We start from the raw sequence: 13,476 nt of genomic DNA, 5'->3' as shown, positions 1-13,476 counted from the left end.
AAATTGCATAATAAAACCTTACGAGTAAGTTTAAGTTACTGCATGTGATACCCAAATATATATATATATATATATATATATATATATATATATATATATAAATACTTTGTTGCTTGTACCTAAACGTACTGTAATTTCTTAACTCACTGAATAATACGGTCTTTCACATAGATAGGCTTTTGTCAATTTACGGAACTTAACGAAAGAAGTTGTAGATTTAAGTTGCAAAGGGAGATGGTTGTATAATTTTTTTGCCAAATATAATATAGATTTTTTTACTACTTCAGTTGACGAGATCGGTAAATACACATCAATGGTTGAATTTCTGCTGGAGTAGTAATGATTAGGTCTTGCTGGAAAACATGTAGTTGTTTACGAATTTTACGTTTTTTTTTCAGTTTCTAGAATATAAAGAGGGGGAAAAGTTAAAATCCCGTGATTTTTGAAGTATCTTCTGCAATGTGTTATTCTACTGAGGCAAAAAGATACCGTATTGCTCTTTTTTGTAATTTAAAAATAACATCGTGTTGGGCATCAGTACTAGAACCCCAAAAAGGAAGGCCATATCGAAGATGAGACTCAAACAATGAAAAGAATGTTATTTTGGAAGATGCTAAATTGATTTCCTTCGAAAAAGATCTTATAGCATAATGGGCTGAGGCTAGTTTCTTACTTAACAAATCAATATGAAAGAAACGATTTAAGGTTGCTGTCTATAAAAATACTAAGAAATTTTACAGAATCAACGATACTGATCGTGCTGTTATTAAAAAGCAATGGTTGCAGAGATCCTTTATGGGATAATGCTCCTTATCCAAGTTAAAAGAGAGTAAATTAGAGTCTGACCAGGTTTTTATTTTAAGTAGATCAGAAGTTATAATTGCATAAAGAGTTGCAATATTAGAGTTACTCCATGATGATACTGGTATCATCATGGTGATAAAAAATGTTGTTTTCAACATTTAAAAGTCGAGCTTTTATAAGTGTCTTAATAATTTTGGATAGGACCAATAGACAAGGCAATAGATCTCTAGTTGCAGGCATTAGATTTTCCCCCACCCTTATAAAGAGGAATAATAATGGCTGTCTTTAGGTGTTTTGGAAATATACCTTTTGTATAGGAATCTTTAATTAGTGAAACCAAAACATCCAACACATTATTTGGGAGATTTAAGAAAATTTTTATGGATCCATCAGTACTACAAGAAGATTTGCTTTGGATAATACTGATTGTTTGGATCAGTTCAAATTTTTCAACTGGTCCTATAAAGAATGAATTGCTGATTGCAAGTAGCTGATGTATATTTTCACTCACATTAACGAAGTAGTAATTTAAATTTTTAGTGTTTGGAAGAGAAAATGTTTGAGCTGGGTTAGTTTTATTTCGAAGATCGTTTGTTATGGCAACTTTCCCTTGCAACATTTTTATAGCTTTCCAGACAATTCTCGTGGTACATTTTTTAGCTGGTTTGATAAGTTTTAGATAGTAGATCTGTACTTGAAGATATATTCAGTGACAAAGACATTGGCAGTACATTTCTTGATGTACAGTAGTAAACGCATATTCTTGGCTGATATGCGGATACCTTTGGAAGTTCAGGGTTTGTGATGTTTTGACATAGTGATTGTAATTAAAAAAAATACCTTATTGAAAATAATATAGACAATCTATAGTCCACAGAGGAAAAGTACCACTAAGAAGTCAAGCACAAATTTTGGAATTTACGAAAGTTCTGATCGGAAAAAATCCTTCCTAAACATTAGGTTTTCGAGTATTGTTTGTTAAGAGTGTTAAACTTGGTATGTACTGCTTCATGGTTAGAGAGTCCAGCATTAAAAATCGTCACCTCGTCAAAAATTTCTCTCTGGATCAACTATGGAGTCTTCCTGTTGTGGGTCTTCATCTTCACTATCTTCTTGTAAATTACCTTCACGTGATCTGTTGGACATATATGGAATCAAAAAATCCATCTGTTTTTAAAATTTCTATTTTTTTATGATGACAGCAGCAGCTCCGCTTTTTAGACACTTTTTCTGTCTTCGCAGTGCATCGCGGTGGCAGTTACGAAGCTTAAGCCAAAGTGTCTTCGCCTCATTTCCTGTAACAAAGTTTTGTTTTTAAATAAAGGTGATAAAAGACTTGATATGTTGAAGAATAGTAACACAGATGTAACTCTTTTGTAGGTATATAGCTTCTGGAGATAGCTACAGAAGCATAGCGTAAAGCTATAGAATGGGGGATCGAACAGTTGCTAAAATAGTAAACGAAATATCTGTTGCAATATGGACCAACATGCAACCACTTTACTTAGAAAAACCGACTACTGAAATGTGGCAAGCGATATCATCGGATTTTGAGAAGAAATGGCATTTTCCTCATTGCGTGGGAGCTGTCGACGGGAAACATATCGTAATTAATAAACCACCAAAAACTGGCTCCTCATACTACAATTACAAACATTGTTCCATTGTTTTAATGGTTACCGGTGATGCAAATTATAAATTTACCACCATTGATGTTGGGTCAATGGGGAGATTCAGCGATGGTAATATTTTCTCAAGCAGCCCTCTTGTGAAAAGAATGATGAGAAAAACTTTGGGTCTTCCACAGCCCACTTTATTTGGTACAGCTGAAGTGCATTTGCCATACGTTTTTGTGGGCGATGAAGCCTTTCCGTTAACAGAAAATTTGATGCGACCTTATCCGAGACGAAGCGTTATTGGTAATGATAATCTTGAAAATAAAATATTTAACTACAGGCTGTCGCGAGCCCGTCAATGTGTTGAATGTGCCTTTGGAATTCTCGCCTCTCGATTTCGTGTGTTCAGAAAGCCTTTTGAAATAAAAGTTGAAAGTGTTGTGAATGTTACAAAAGCAGCCTGTGTCCTGCACAATTACCTAAGAGGCTGTAAAGAAGCCTGTAGCCACGTGGATGGAACCGAAACCGAACCCCCTACAAGTTAGCTACTTTCATTGCGAAACAATAATATCCGAAGTACATCAAACGCTTTCCTAATAAGGCAAAACTTTACGCAATATTTTAATACAGAATACCTTGGCAAGAATAAAGTGTTTTACAAGGAAAATTTTAATATTTTATTTACGCAGAAAAATCTTGTAGTGGCGTTAAGGGGAAAGGTACAAAATGTAGCCTGTCAAAATTTTCAATGTGTTTTAAACGAATTGATTTATTTGGAATCCTGCGAAAACTAATAAGTATTTTTGAAAAATTTAAACGCAGATTGAAAGGAGACGTATTATCGAAGGCCGAAAGAAGTAGAATAAATAATAAGTTTCTTTTGAATGAAATATTTGCAATTAGAAATCACACTAAATTTTCTCTTTGGTTTTCACCTATGTAGCCTATTAAAATAAATAAACATTCTAGAAGTTTTCAGGGACATTCAGCCCTCAGTAATAATGTAATCTTTCATTCTGCGTTTAAATTTTTCAAAAATATTTATTAGTTTTCTCAGAATCATTTCTCAGGATGCAATGAATGCATTTAAAACACATTTAACATTTTGACAGGCGACTTTTGCGCCTATGCCCTTAACAATAAAGTAGCTATGTACCTACTTACTATTCTGATATAATTAATATAATTAAAAGTATTTGTTTAACTTACCGCTTTTTAAATTTAGTTTTTTTCCTATTTCATTCCATAATTCATCCTTGAATTTAGCTTTTAAATAATTGGGATTGTTGGTATCGTAAAGAATTGTCTGGCTTCTCACCAATTCGATTAATTGTTCATTCATTTCGAATATAACCACACAAAATTTTACTAGAAACAAACAAACTGCTCTGCACGTGGCACAGGAATCTGTGTCCGGACGACTGCGCTGGCAGGTTTTCTTAAACACAGTTCTGTGCTGCCCTGCCCTGCGTTCCAATGCGCGCGGGGTAATGTAATTTTACGGAAAACAGAAACCTGTGCTGTCTTACGCTGCGTTGCCTTCGTCACCTGCGTCTCAATATGCGGCGCGCCTAATTATTGACAACAGTTAAGCGATGAAAAGCAGCTTATTTTTTACATATTTTTAGAAACCATAACTATGGTTTTCAGCAGTTGACCGTTGAAAGAAAAAAATTCTATTTTTCGAAATGCGTTTAATTACAAAAACAAAAATGTAATAAACTATAAAGTAGACACCAACCAACTTACTAACATCTACTAACTATAATATTCTGCAATATATTTAATTTAAAATTAATCTAACCTTGTGCGAGTACTGATACACAAAATTAAACTGCGTCTACTGAAAGGTTGATCAAAACTTGTTTCGCAACACCCTGTATATATATGATATACATATTTGATTTTAGTCCAAAAACTTTATTAGTGTATGAAAAATTTGGAAGAAATAAAAATTGTGATCTTGAAAAAAATATTTTTTAAAATAATTTATGGAAACCTTCGTCTAATTGCTTAACGCAGTTTATATTATTTTATAACATATTAATAATAAAACAATTTAATAATATATCTGTATACTAATAAAATATTTCCTTCCAGGTTTGGATATTTGGGGACGTGTGGTGTCAAGTTTGGCTGGCCGTCGACGTTTGGATGTGTACAGCGTCCATCCTTAATTTGTGTGCGATATCTCTTGATCGTTATGTGGCGGTAACCAGGCCGATAGCTTATCCCAGTATTATGTCACATTCAAGGGCGAAAGCCCTGATAGCGGGACTCTGGATTTTAAGCTTCGTGATCTGTTTCCCGCCTTTGGTCGGCTGGAGGGACCGAAAGGTAAGAATTTTTTTTGCATGTTTTTAAATCTTTTATAAAAAAAAACAAGAAAGGATTCTCTCAATATTGAGGACGTCTCTAATTCTATATTAATATATTTATATATTAAAACGTCTACTTAAATTATTTAAACTAAAACTATATATTTAAGCTCTTTGTTTTAAGTTGCCCATTTCCTACGGATATGGACGACTAACCTGGCTAAGTATATTATTTATTTGCTGTTGCTCCAAATTGTCCAGTGAAAGACAGTTAAAACTACTTTATAAGATTATAGAGCTAAGAAATTCTTCGCCTCTTAAAACATCTTTTGCCTTGTACTTTTTATTACAATACAAGCCGGATCCTTACTTTGTTGATTTACTATTTTATCTGCCCAGATATTTTAAATTAAGTTTTTTCATAAACAGAACAATTCCATGTTCCTTACTTAGTTCTTACCGAGTTCTCATGATTTAGTTTAGTAGACGATCCAGGATTCTTCTGTAGCACTGAATCTCAAAAGCCTCTAGTTGATTAAGTGATGTCATGCTTCGTTTGGGGTCCAAGAGCCTACTTTGTAAAAAATAGCAGTAAATAAATAGCACCGAAAACAGCGGTCTTGGTTTTTATTATCAAAATATGGCTCTTGAAAATTTTGCTTATTTTACAAAAGACTGCTCCAGCTAGTACGAAGAATCAGGTTAAAGGTAAGAAGAACTTGGGCTCTTTTGGTAAGAACTTCTGTAGCAAAAAGTGCTTTCTTTGTACCTACAGTACAAGATACAGCTGATAATTTTATATCTCTTACACTTTTTTGCTTTATGTTTGTTCAACCCAGCAACCAAGGTATATTTTAGTAACTTTTGTGGTCCATAATTTTTAAAAATTCCGAGTAAAACTTATCTGGCTCTACAACTTTCCTGCTTTAAGTAGTTTTTATTGCTGAGAAAATCCCGGTAGAAGATATATTAATTCTTACAGGAGATTTCAACGACCAAATAGGCAAAGAAAATTGCTTCAGACAGGTTGCACAGGTTGTGTCGAGTATTGCAAACTCAATACTCGACACAACAAATAGTAATTAAGAAAGACAAAACAGAAAAAAAATATACACAAAATAATATAGATGAGACCAGGAAGTCTGGATCGAGATATCAAATAGACTATGTACTGATTAAAAAGACATACAAATAATCTATAAATGACGTTAGATATCACAGAGGGGCCAACATCGATTTGGACCATATGCTAGTGATTATAAAATCTAAAATAAAAATAACGAAGAATGAAAGGAGAAAAGCATAGAAAAAATGTGACGTAGATAAATTGAAAAAAAAAGAAGTAAAAAGAAGATTTGTACAAGAAGTAAATACAGATATGCAGTTCAAAAAAAATAAATTTGAGGACCAGTGAAAAAAAAATCAAACAAGGAATAAACGATGCAGCAGAGAAAGTGGTTGACAAAATGAAAAATAAAAGAAGAAATAGTTGGTTTGACGATGAGTGCAAATTAGCAATGGAAGAAAAGAATAAAAGAAGATTGAAATGGTTAAGCACAAGAAAGAAGAGGAACGAGAAAAGTACAAAGATTAAAGACAAAAGACAAAGAAATTATTTAAATAAAAAAAAATAAAAAAGTAGAAGAAATTATAAACGAGATAAAAACAGAGAATAAAAGACACATCATAAGTAGCTCGACAATCTGTTGTGGATCTTGGCCTGCTCACAAAAAAGTCGCCACTCCTGTCGATTCCTGGCAACTTCCCTACCAAATTCGTGTCGGGTAGGATGTCCACTGTAGTAAATATTGCAGTTATTTTTTTTCCAGGATGCCTGAGCTAGTCCATTTCATTTCCTGTAAAGGTATGAGCAGAGCCGTGGCTCCAGGCTGATAAAGGCTTCTTACGTTCCACATGAAAATTTTTAAATCATTATCCTTATTTCGTTTGCGAGTTCGTCTTAGGTTAGACAGTCCGGTTTCTTTTTTATAGCTCTCATAACAAAAGGTTTTTTACAGAGTTGGGTAGTTAACCCAATGCCAAACCCCCTTTTCGGAGGGCCATTTCACCCGCTCTCGTCAGTTCCCGACCTAACTTTCCACCTGGGTTGGATATCGGATCTCCAGTTGGGTTACTCGGTTTACAGGGGATGAATGTGAGAGTCGGATTTGAGTAGAAGAGGCTAATTGGAGTAAACTGAAATCAACTCCATGCTTTTGAATTCTACCCCTTTATCCCCCAATACTTAAAACTACGTAACCGAAATCGGACAGCTAATATAGCTATAGAAGCAGAAAAATGGCAAAAGTATTACCGAAGAAATATATCACGAAATGGATAGAAAAGAAGAAACAGAAACAATAACGAACACAGAAGAAGATGAAGAAGAAAAATTGACCTATACAGAAGTGAACGAGAAAAGTATGCAAACTTAGAAACGGGAAAACGGGAAATGACAGCACTTAAAATCGATATCCATGTTCGGAAACTAAAAAAAAAGAGAAAACGGGATATTAAAAAACTAAAATCTTATACTCATTTACTGCATACATTACTTATTTTTTTATTTAAATAAAGAATTATAGAAAGAAATAGCTTCTCAAATGCGAAGTTAAACTTAATTTGCTACCTCGGTAGAAAGTGATTTAAATTTACCGAACTTCATACTCTCGAATTTATAGAACCTGTACGAAAAACCTATTTGATTCGAACATGACACGATACCAACGCATTTTCTAGGATGTATTTCTGAGAAAATTCAATTGTGCATCTACCTATACTTCCTTCAATCGATATCCACTTTGGAACGAGAATGCAAAACATTGAAAATTTCATTTTTGCAAGTGATGTTTTCCAAAGTGTTCTATCTAGCTTCAAATGCTTTCTATCTGCTGCTGAAGTATACTTAGTTCAAACTTATTGCAAATGTCGTTTAGTCGTAGAGCTACTGAAACAAATCGTAATTTTAGTAGGTGACGAATTATTTAAAATGCTTGTTGGTATTGTAGTTAAGAGTGTTAAAAAAATACGCGCCAATCTTAATGTAATTGAATTAAATTTTATTTCATTTTTTTTTTAATTAACGTGTCTCGACGACGAGGTCATTGACACGATGACAGTATAATACAATATAAGTGTATTACAAATACAGTTTTACATTTGACAATACACAATACATAACACACTATACTTATTTTTTACAAATTAAACCGTTATACATAATAAAAATTTTAGTTTACGAGTATAAAGCACTTGAATGTCTCTTAAATATTTAAATACTCTTGCAAATTTCTCAGTTTTACTAAACACTTCTTGTATATTACCTCTCAACTGGTGTTGTTTTCTTTTAGTAGAAAGATGTGGACATTCTTTAAGGCAATGCCTGACTGTTAAGGGACTGCTGCAACGGCCGCATGCAGGTGAATTGGTAGATGCCATTAGAAAGCCATGTGTAAGACGAGTGTGTCCAAGTCTAACTCTTCTTAGAATAACCTTGTGTCTTCTGGGCATAGGTGGTAGCTCTAAGGAAGGTACAACTGGTTGTATATCGTATAAGTGACTCGAAGTTGTGTTCCAATTTGCTTGCCATTTATCATATATACGCTTTTTAAACATTTTTTTAAATCATTATGCAACTGGATATTTGATATATTTATATCCAAAGTAGAAGCTTCTTTTGCGACTACATCTGCAGCCTCATTTCCTACAACTCCTACATGTGAAGGTACCTAGACAAATTACTTCATGGTCTGTAAGTTTATTATATATGTCATGTACTAAATTTACCAGTGGATAATCTGAGAACATGCTTTTAATTACTTGTATTGATGATAAGGAGTCTGTGCAAATCGCTACATTGCGGTCAGTTGGTTCCAACATACGAAAAGCCTCGACGATACCATATAGTTCTCCAGTGTATACACTACAAACGCAGGAAGTCTGATTAGTTTTGTAGTGCTGAAAGATGAAACAACAGCACTACCCACCCCTACATCATTTTTAGAGGCATCTGTATAAAGAACTTTATAAAACTGATTTTAATTAAGTATAATATCTAGGAACAATTGTTTAATTATAGCTTTAGGAGTATCATGTTTATTGAACGAGCAAAGGGAGGTGTTAACATTCGGAAGTTGCTTATTCCACGGAGAATGTGTAGATATAAGAAAGGGTGAAGTTGCAGAAAGATCGAAATCGTCGAGAATAGAATTCAGTATACAAGAGAGAGGTTGTGCAGCTCTAATGGTCTGAGAATAATGAATGAGATTATTTGGTTGAATAAGTAGTCGGTAGACTGGATTTTGTATATTTGCTGATAAGCTAGCTGCATATGACAAAAGAAGATGTTATCTCCTTAACCAGAATGGCGGTTCGTTAGCTTCACACTACATACTTTGAGCTGAGCTAGATCTGAAGGCACCTAAGCAGATCCTAAGACCCGTATTGTGTACGGAATCAAGAGCTTTCAGATGTGACTTGGAGGCAGACATATAGACAATACTACCATAATCTATTTTGGAGCTAACAATGGATCTGTAAACTGTAAGCAATACCTCTTCATCAGCTCTATATTTGAAATGTGCTAAACTTTTTAGGATATTAATATTTTTTAAGCAGTTGCCTTTCGTTTCCTGTATGTGTGTATTACAAGTAAGTAATACTCCGTTGTATGTCAAAATTTGATTATTTTTTGTCGTTTTTCTACCAAATTTCATGATTTTAGTTCTTTAAGATGAGAAGGAAAGCCCAATATGCCTCGACTACCTTTCTATATTATCAATGGCTATTTGCATTAGTCGACAGGTTGTTTCGATATTCTTTCCTCTGCAAAAGAGTACAAGATCATCAGCATATAATGCGTATTTAACTGGGAGATGATTACTTTTGCCTACATTATTAAATGCCAAACTAAACAAAGTTATGCTTATAACAGAACCTTGTGGTACTCCATTATGTTTGTTGAATACGAGTAGATGACAGCTTTCCATTTAAAATAACTTTAAAAGTTCTATCATTTAAAAAATTCTGCACAAAGTAGTATAGGTTTCCACCAAGCTTACATTGTTGAAGAGTTTGGAGTATTACAGATTTTTAAAAAGTGTTAAAGGCTCCTTCGACATCAAAAAAGGCTACTAATAAATCTTGTTTATAGGCCATAGAGTCGAAAATATGTGATTGTAAAATTACCAAATTATCTGATGTAGAACGATGATATCTAAAACCGGATTGTGCCGGTGAAATAACTCTATTTTTTTCCAAAAACCAGACCAATATTTTGTTTACCATTCTCTCCATTAATTTGCACATGGTGCACGTCAGCGATATTGTCCTATATGAATTAGATAAACTTTGTATTTGGTTATGAACTTTTTTAGTTGGTATAATATATGGTTCTCGCCACCGCTTCGGAAAATTATAACTGTTCCAAATACCGTTGTAAAATTTTAATAAAACAATGATGCAAGGAGTCGATAATTTCTTTAAGAATATAAAAGGAATGTCATCTGGACCAGAGGTTGTGTTTTTACACAAATCGAGTGCCGTCAATAGTTCCTCTAAGGTAAATGGTGTGTTAATAGGATCGATTTCTTGTGTAGTTTTTATTGTGGAGGACTTTCCAGTTAATGTGCCTAATAATATTATTATATTAGGTGATTATTGTCTTTTGGATTTTTGTTCAAACGTATCAGCTAGTAAATTGGCAATGCGTTGTGTGTCATTGATAACGATGTTTTGCTAACTTATACTTTGAATACCAAAACTTGCATTTGTAGTATTTTCGTCCATACTTGGGCAGACGGTGTGTTGGATTTTAGTGACGAAGTATATTCTCTCCATGAAATTTTCTTTGCAGTTTCCAATACACTACACCTTTATGTCTAAATGTCTAAAAATTTAGTAAATTAACAAACCAAATATTCACTTTAAAACTTAAATTACGATTGTCAACATACAGAACGACTTTCACACGTTCAGACACAGTAAAAATCCTTATTTCATTTTAAATAACTTTGTATAAGAATAATTTTTAAGTACACTACTGAACAAATTACACTCCGGTATCCAGTCTTGTCTCGTTCAGAGTCATATCGACTTTAGTATTTTCGACAACGCGTACCAATGAATTGTTGACGTATTGAGTGGACTCTGCGCTAAGCGGGAAATAAAATGAAGAAAGGTCGGCCTCCAAAAACGAAAAGATATAATATTAAAAAAAAAAATTATATCTTGCTTTTTATCTCTTAAAATGGATCTGTATTATTATTTAGACAGCACAGATATCTACATCTTTCGACCTTCTCAGACGGATATCCCTTAACCTATCTTAAGCTGAGATCTGACAGAACATGGAGCAGCGTTCTTCATCGACAAAGAGAAATAGAAAATACGTAATAGAAAAAGACAAAATATAAAGACCGAAACCGACACAACGTGGAATACCGTTTTTACCTTTAATATTCCCTGGAATCAGGCAAAGCTGTCTATTTACGGTCGACGCGTGCAGTCCGGTCATTTGTCGGTAAATCAACATGGTTCAAAAGAAGTTAGACGCTAAACTATAGCACGTACTTAACGATCCAACCTTTTCGACGTGACTTAGGACAGGTACGGTCAGTGCCATGGTAATTTTACTATGGAGTGATCTAACGGATGTGTGTTGGAATTTTTATCACTGTATATTATTACCCAACTTACTAAAACTTACCGGCAACACGGGTAAACAAAACTAAACATAACCCTAGATCTCGAACAGATACGTTCCATTGGGGTTGTTTTCAAAAAGGAAATATTTATTAATTTCACACCAAGGTCACACCAGGTCGCCAACTGTGTTCTCTTTTTATTTCACTTATATATATTTTCCGTTTCTCTGCCGACGTACTACTACTACTACTACTTGTCAGTTTATAACGTTCTCCACCGTTTTCCGACTTCCAATCGCTACTTAGTCTGGTTGTTCTATAGGCCTTCTTCTATGGCCTCTCTCAGTTCTTTATTTATTCCTTCGCTCCAACTTTTTCTCGGTCTAGCTCGTTTTCTCTTTCCTTCTGATTGCCATTTTAATATTTCTTTTGGTATTCGTTATTCATCCATTCTTTGTATGTTTTCGAACCAGATGAGTTGTTTTGTTGTTAGGTCATCGGTGATTGTTCGTTTGATTCCCATTATTTCTCTAATGCGTTCGTTGGTAATCCTTTCTCTTCTAGATCTTCCTGCGGCTCTTCTCCAAAAATCCATTTCCGTCGCTTTCAGCGTTGCCAGTGTTCTTTCTTTCAGTGGCCATACCTCACAGCTGTATAAAGTGATACTTTTTACTATAGTCTCATATATCCTCTTTTTATTTTCTTTGCTGATGGATTGGTCCCATAAAATGCTGTTTAACATTGTGATGGCTTTTCTCCCTGACGTATTTCTCTCTCTTATGGCTTTGTCTAATGTTCCGTCTTGTGAAATAGTAATACCTAGATATTTGTAGTCACAGCAGTACTTTATTGTGGAGTTATCGTTTAATATAAGATCGTTTTGTTCTACCCCAATGCACAGGTATTCGGTTTTCTTTTTATTTACTTCTAGACCCCATATATAATATTTTTTTATTAATTTTTATGCCATATAGTTTAAATCGTCATAATCTTTAGCCATTATTACTTGATCGTCTGAAAAGTTGAGCGTATATACCATAGTGTTGGTGAGCGGTATCTCCATTGTCCTGCATTTTTGTTTCCATATTTTTAAAGCACTTTAAAATGGCATTTTACTTTCCAAAGTAATATGTTTTTTGTATACGGACAGTGTATTTACTTATTTATGAATGATGGTACCTATCAAAAAACGCAGTAACAATGAAATACACTTCACTTTATATGTAAAATTTGTTTCAGTTAAATTGGCTGAAATTTTGCAAAGAGGTAGGTTTGTTCAAGCTGATTAAAAGTTTTCCTTGCCCCAAGACTCCACCAGGAAATACAGCAGGAATATCTAAGCCTGAAGAATATCATTGCCTACATTTTTTTTAAATAACTTTTTTGGATATTCTGTACCATAATGAAATTATCGACCAATTTCGCATTAAAAAATCTCCCTGTATGTCGCCGTAAAAAAATTTTTATTTGTCTGGTGGAGTCTCGCTCTCCTTATCGAGCAGACTGACTGTACGAATATATAAATAAAATCTGACATTAGTTGATTTACTGTGTCGACACATCAATTCGAAAAGAAAGAAAAACAAAACTGTAATGGAAACTTTCTATAATGGATGATTTTTACAAAACGGTCATCCTGGCGACACGATGAAAAATGATCTCATTCGACCTTTAACCCTTGTTAGTAGACACCCTCATGTTGCTGTCAACTTTAAAACTGGATAAAATATTTTCTGATAAGAGTAGCCGTTACGTAATTAGAAGCTGTGGCAATTTATTTGGATCAGAGGATTAGGTGGTATCCACCGAGAGCAAAAATATTGTTTTTATACTATGTAATACAAATCTCTTTTACTTAATTAAACCTAAATATATTTATTAGTCCAATACACAATCAGTCAGTAACTTTCTATCTCATACGAAACCTTTTATGGTTTTAAAATTTCACAAAAGTGTTGTAGTGTGCATAATATCCACCACCCATCGAAAATTCTGACTACATCAGAGCTACTTTTTACAATGACATTGAATTCACATTCTTCAGGTTTTTTAGGCACGGACAAGTCAGATAACGAGATATAAGCTTCTTATGAA

General features: G+C 33.8%; 1 protein-coding gene across 1 annotated transcript in view; it reads left to right on the top strand.

Annotated features, from left to right (window-relative positions):
• The window catches only part of Oamb (Octopamine receptor in mushroom bodies), a 544,394-nt gene that overhangs the window by 276,348 nt on the left and 254,570 nt on the right, over nt 1–13,476 (top strand). The window contains exon 4 of the mRNA XM_072525075.1: nt 841–849. Within this exon, the coding sequence (XP_072381176.1) occupies nt 841–849 (9 nt within the window). The remainder of the gene's footprint in view (nt 1–840; nt 850–13,476) is intronic.

This window comes from Diabrotica undecimpunctata, chromosome 3 (assembly GCF_040954645.1).
Source record: "Diabrotica undecimpunctata isolate CICGRU chromosome 3, icDiaUnde3, whole genome shotgun sequence".
NCBI classification, from domain to species: domain Eukaryota; kingdom Metazoa; phylum Arthropoda; class Insecta; order Coleoptera; family Chrysomelidae; genus Diabrotica; species Diabrotica undecimpunctata.
The sequence above is the reverse complement of the archived record's forward strand: the minus strand, read 5'-3'. Positions and strand labels throughout refer to the sequence as shown.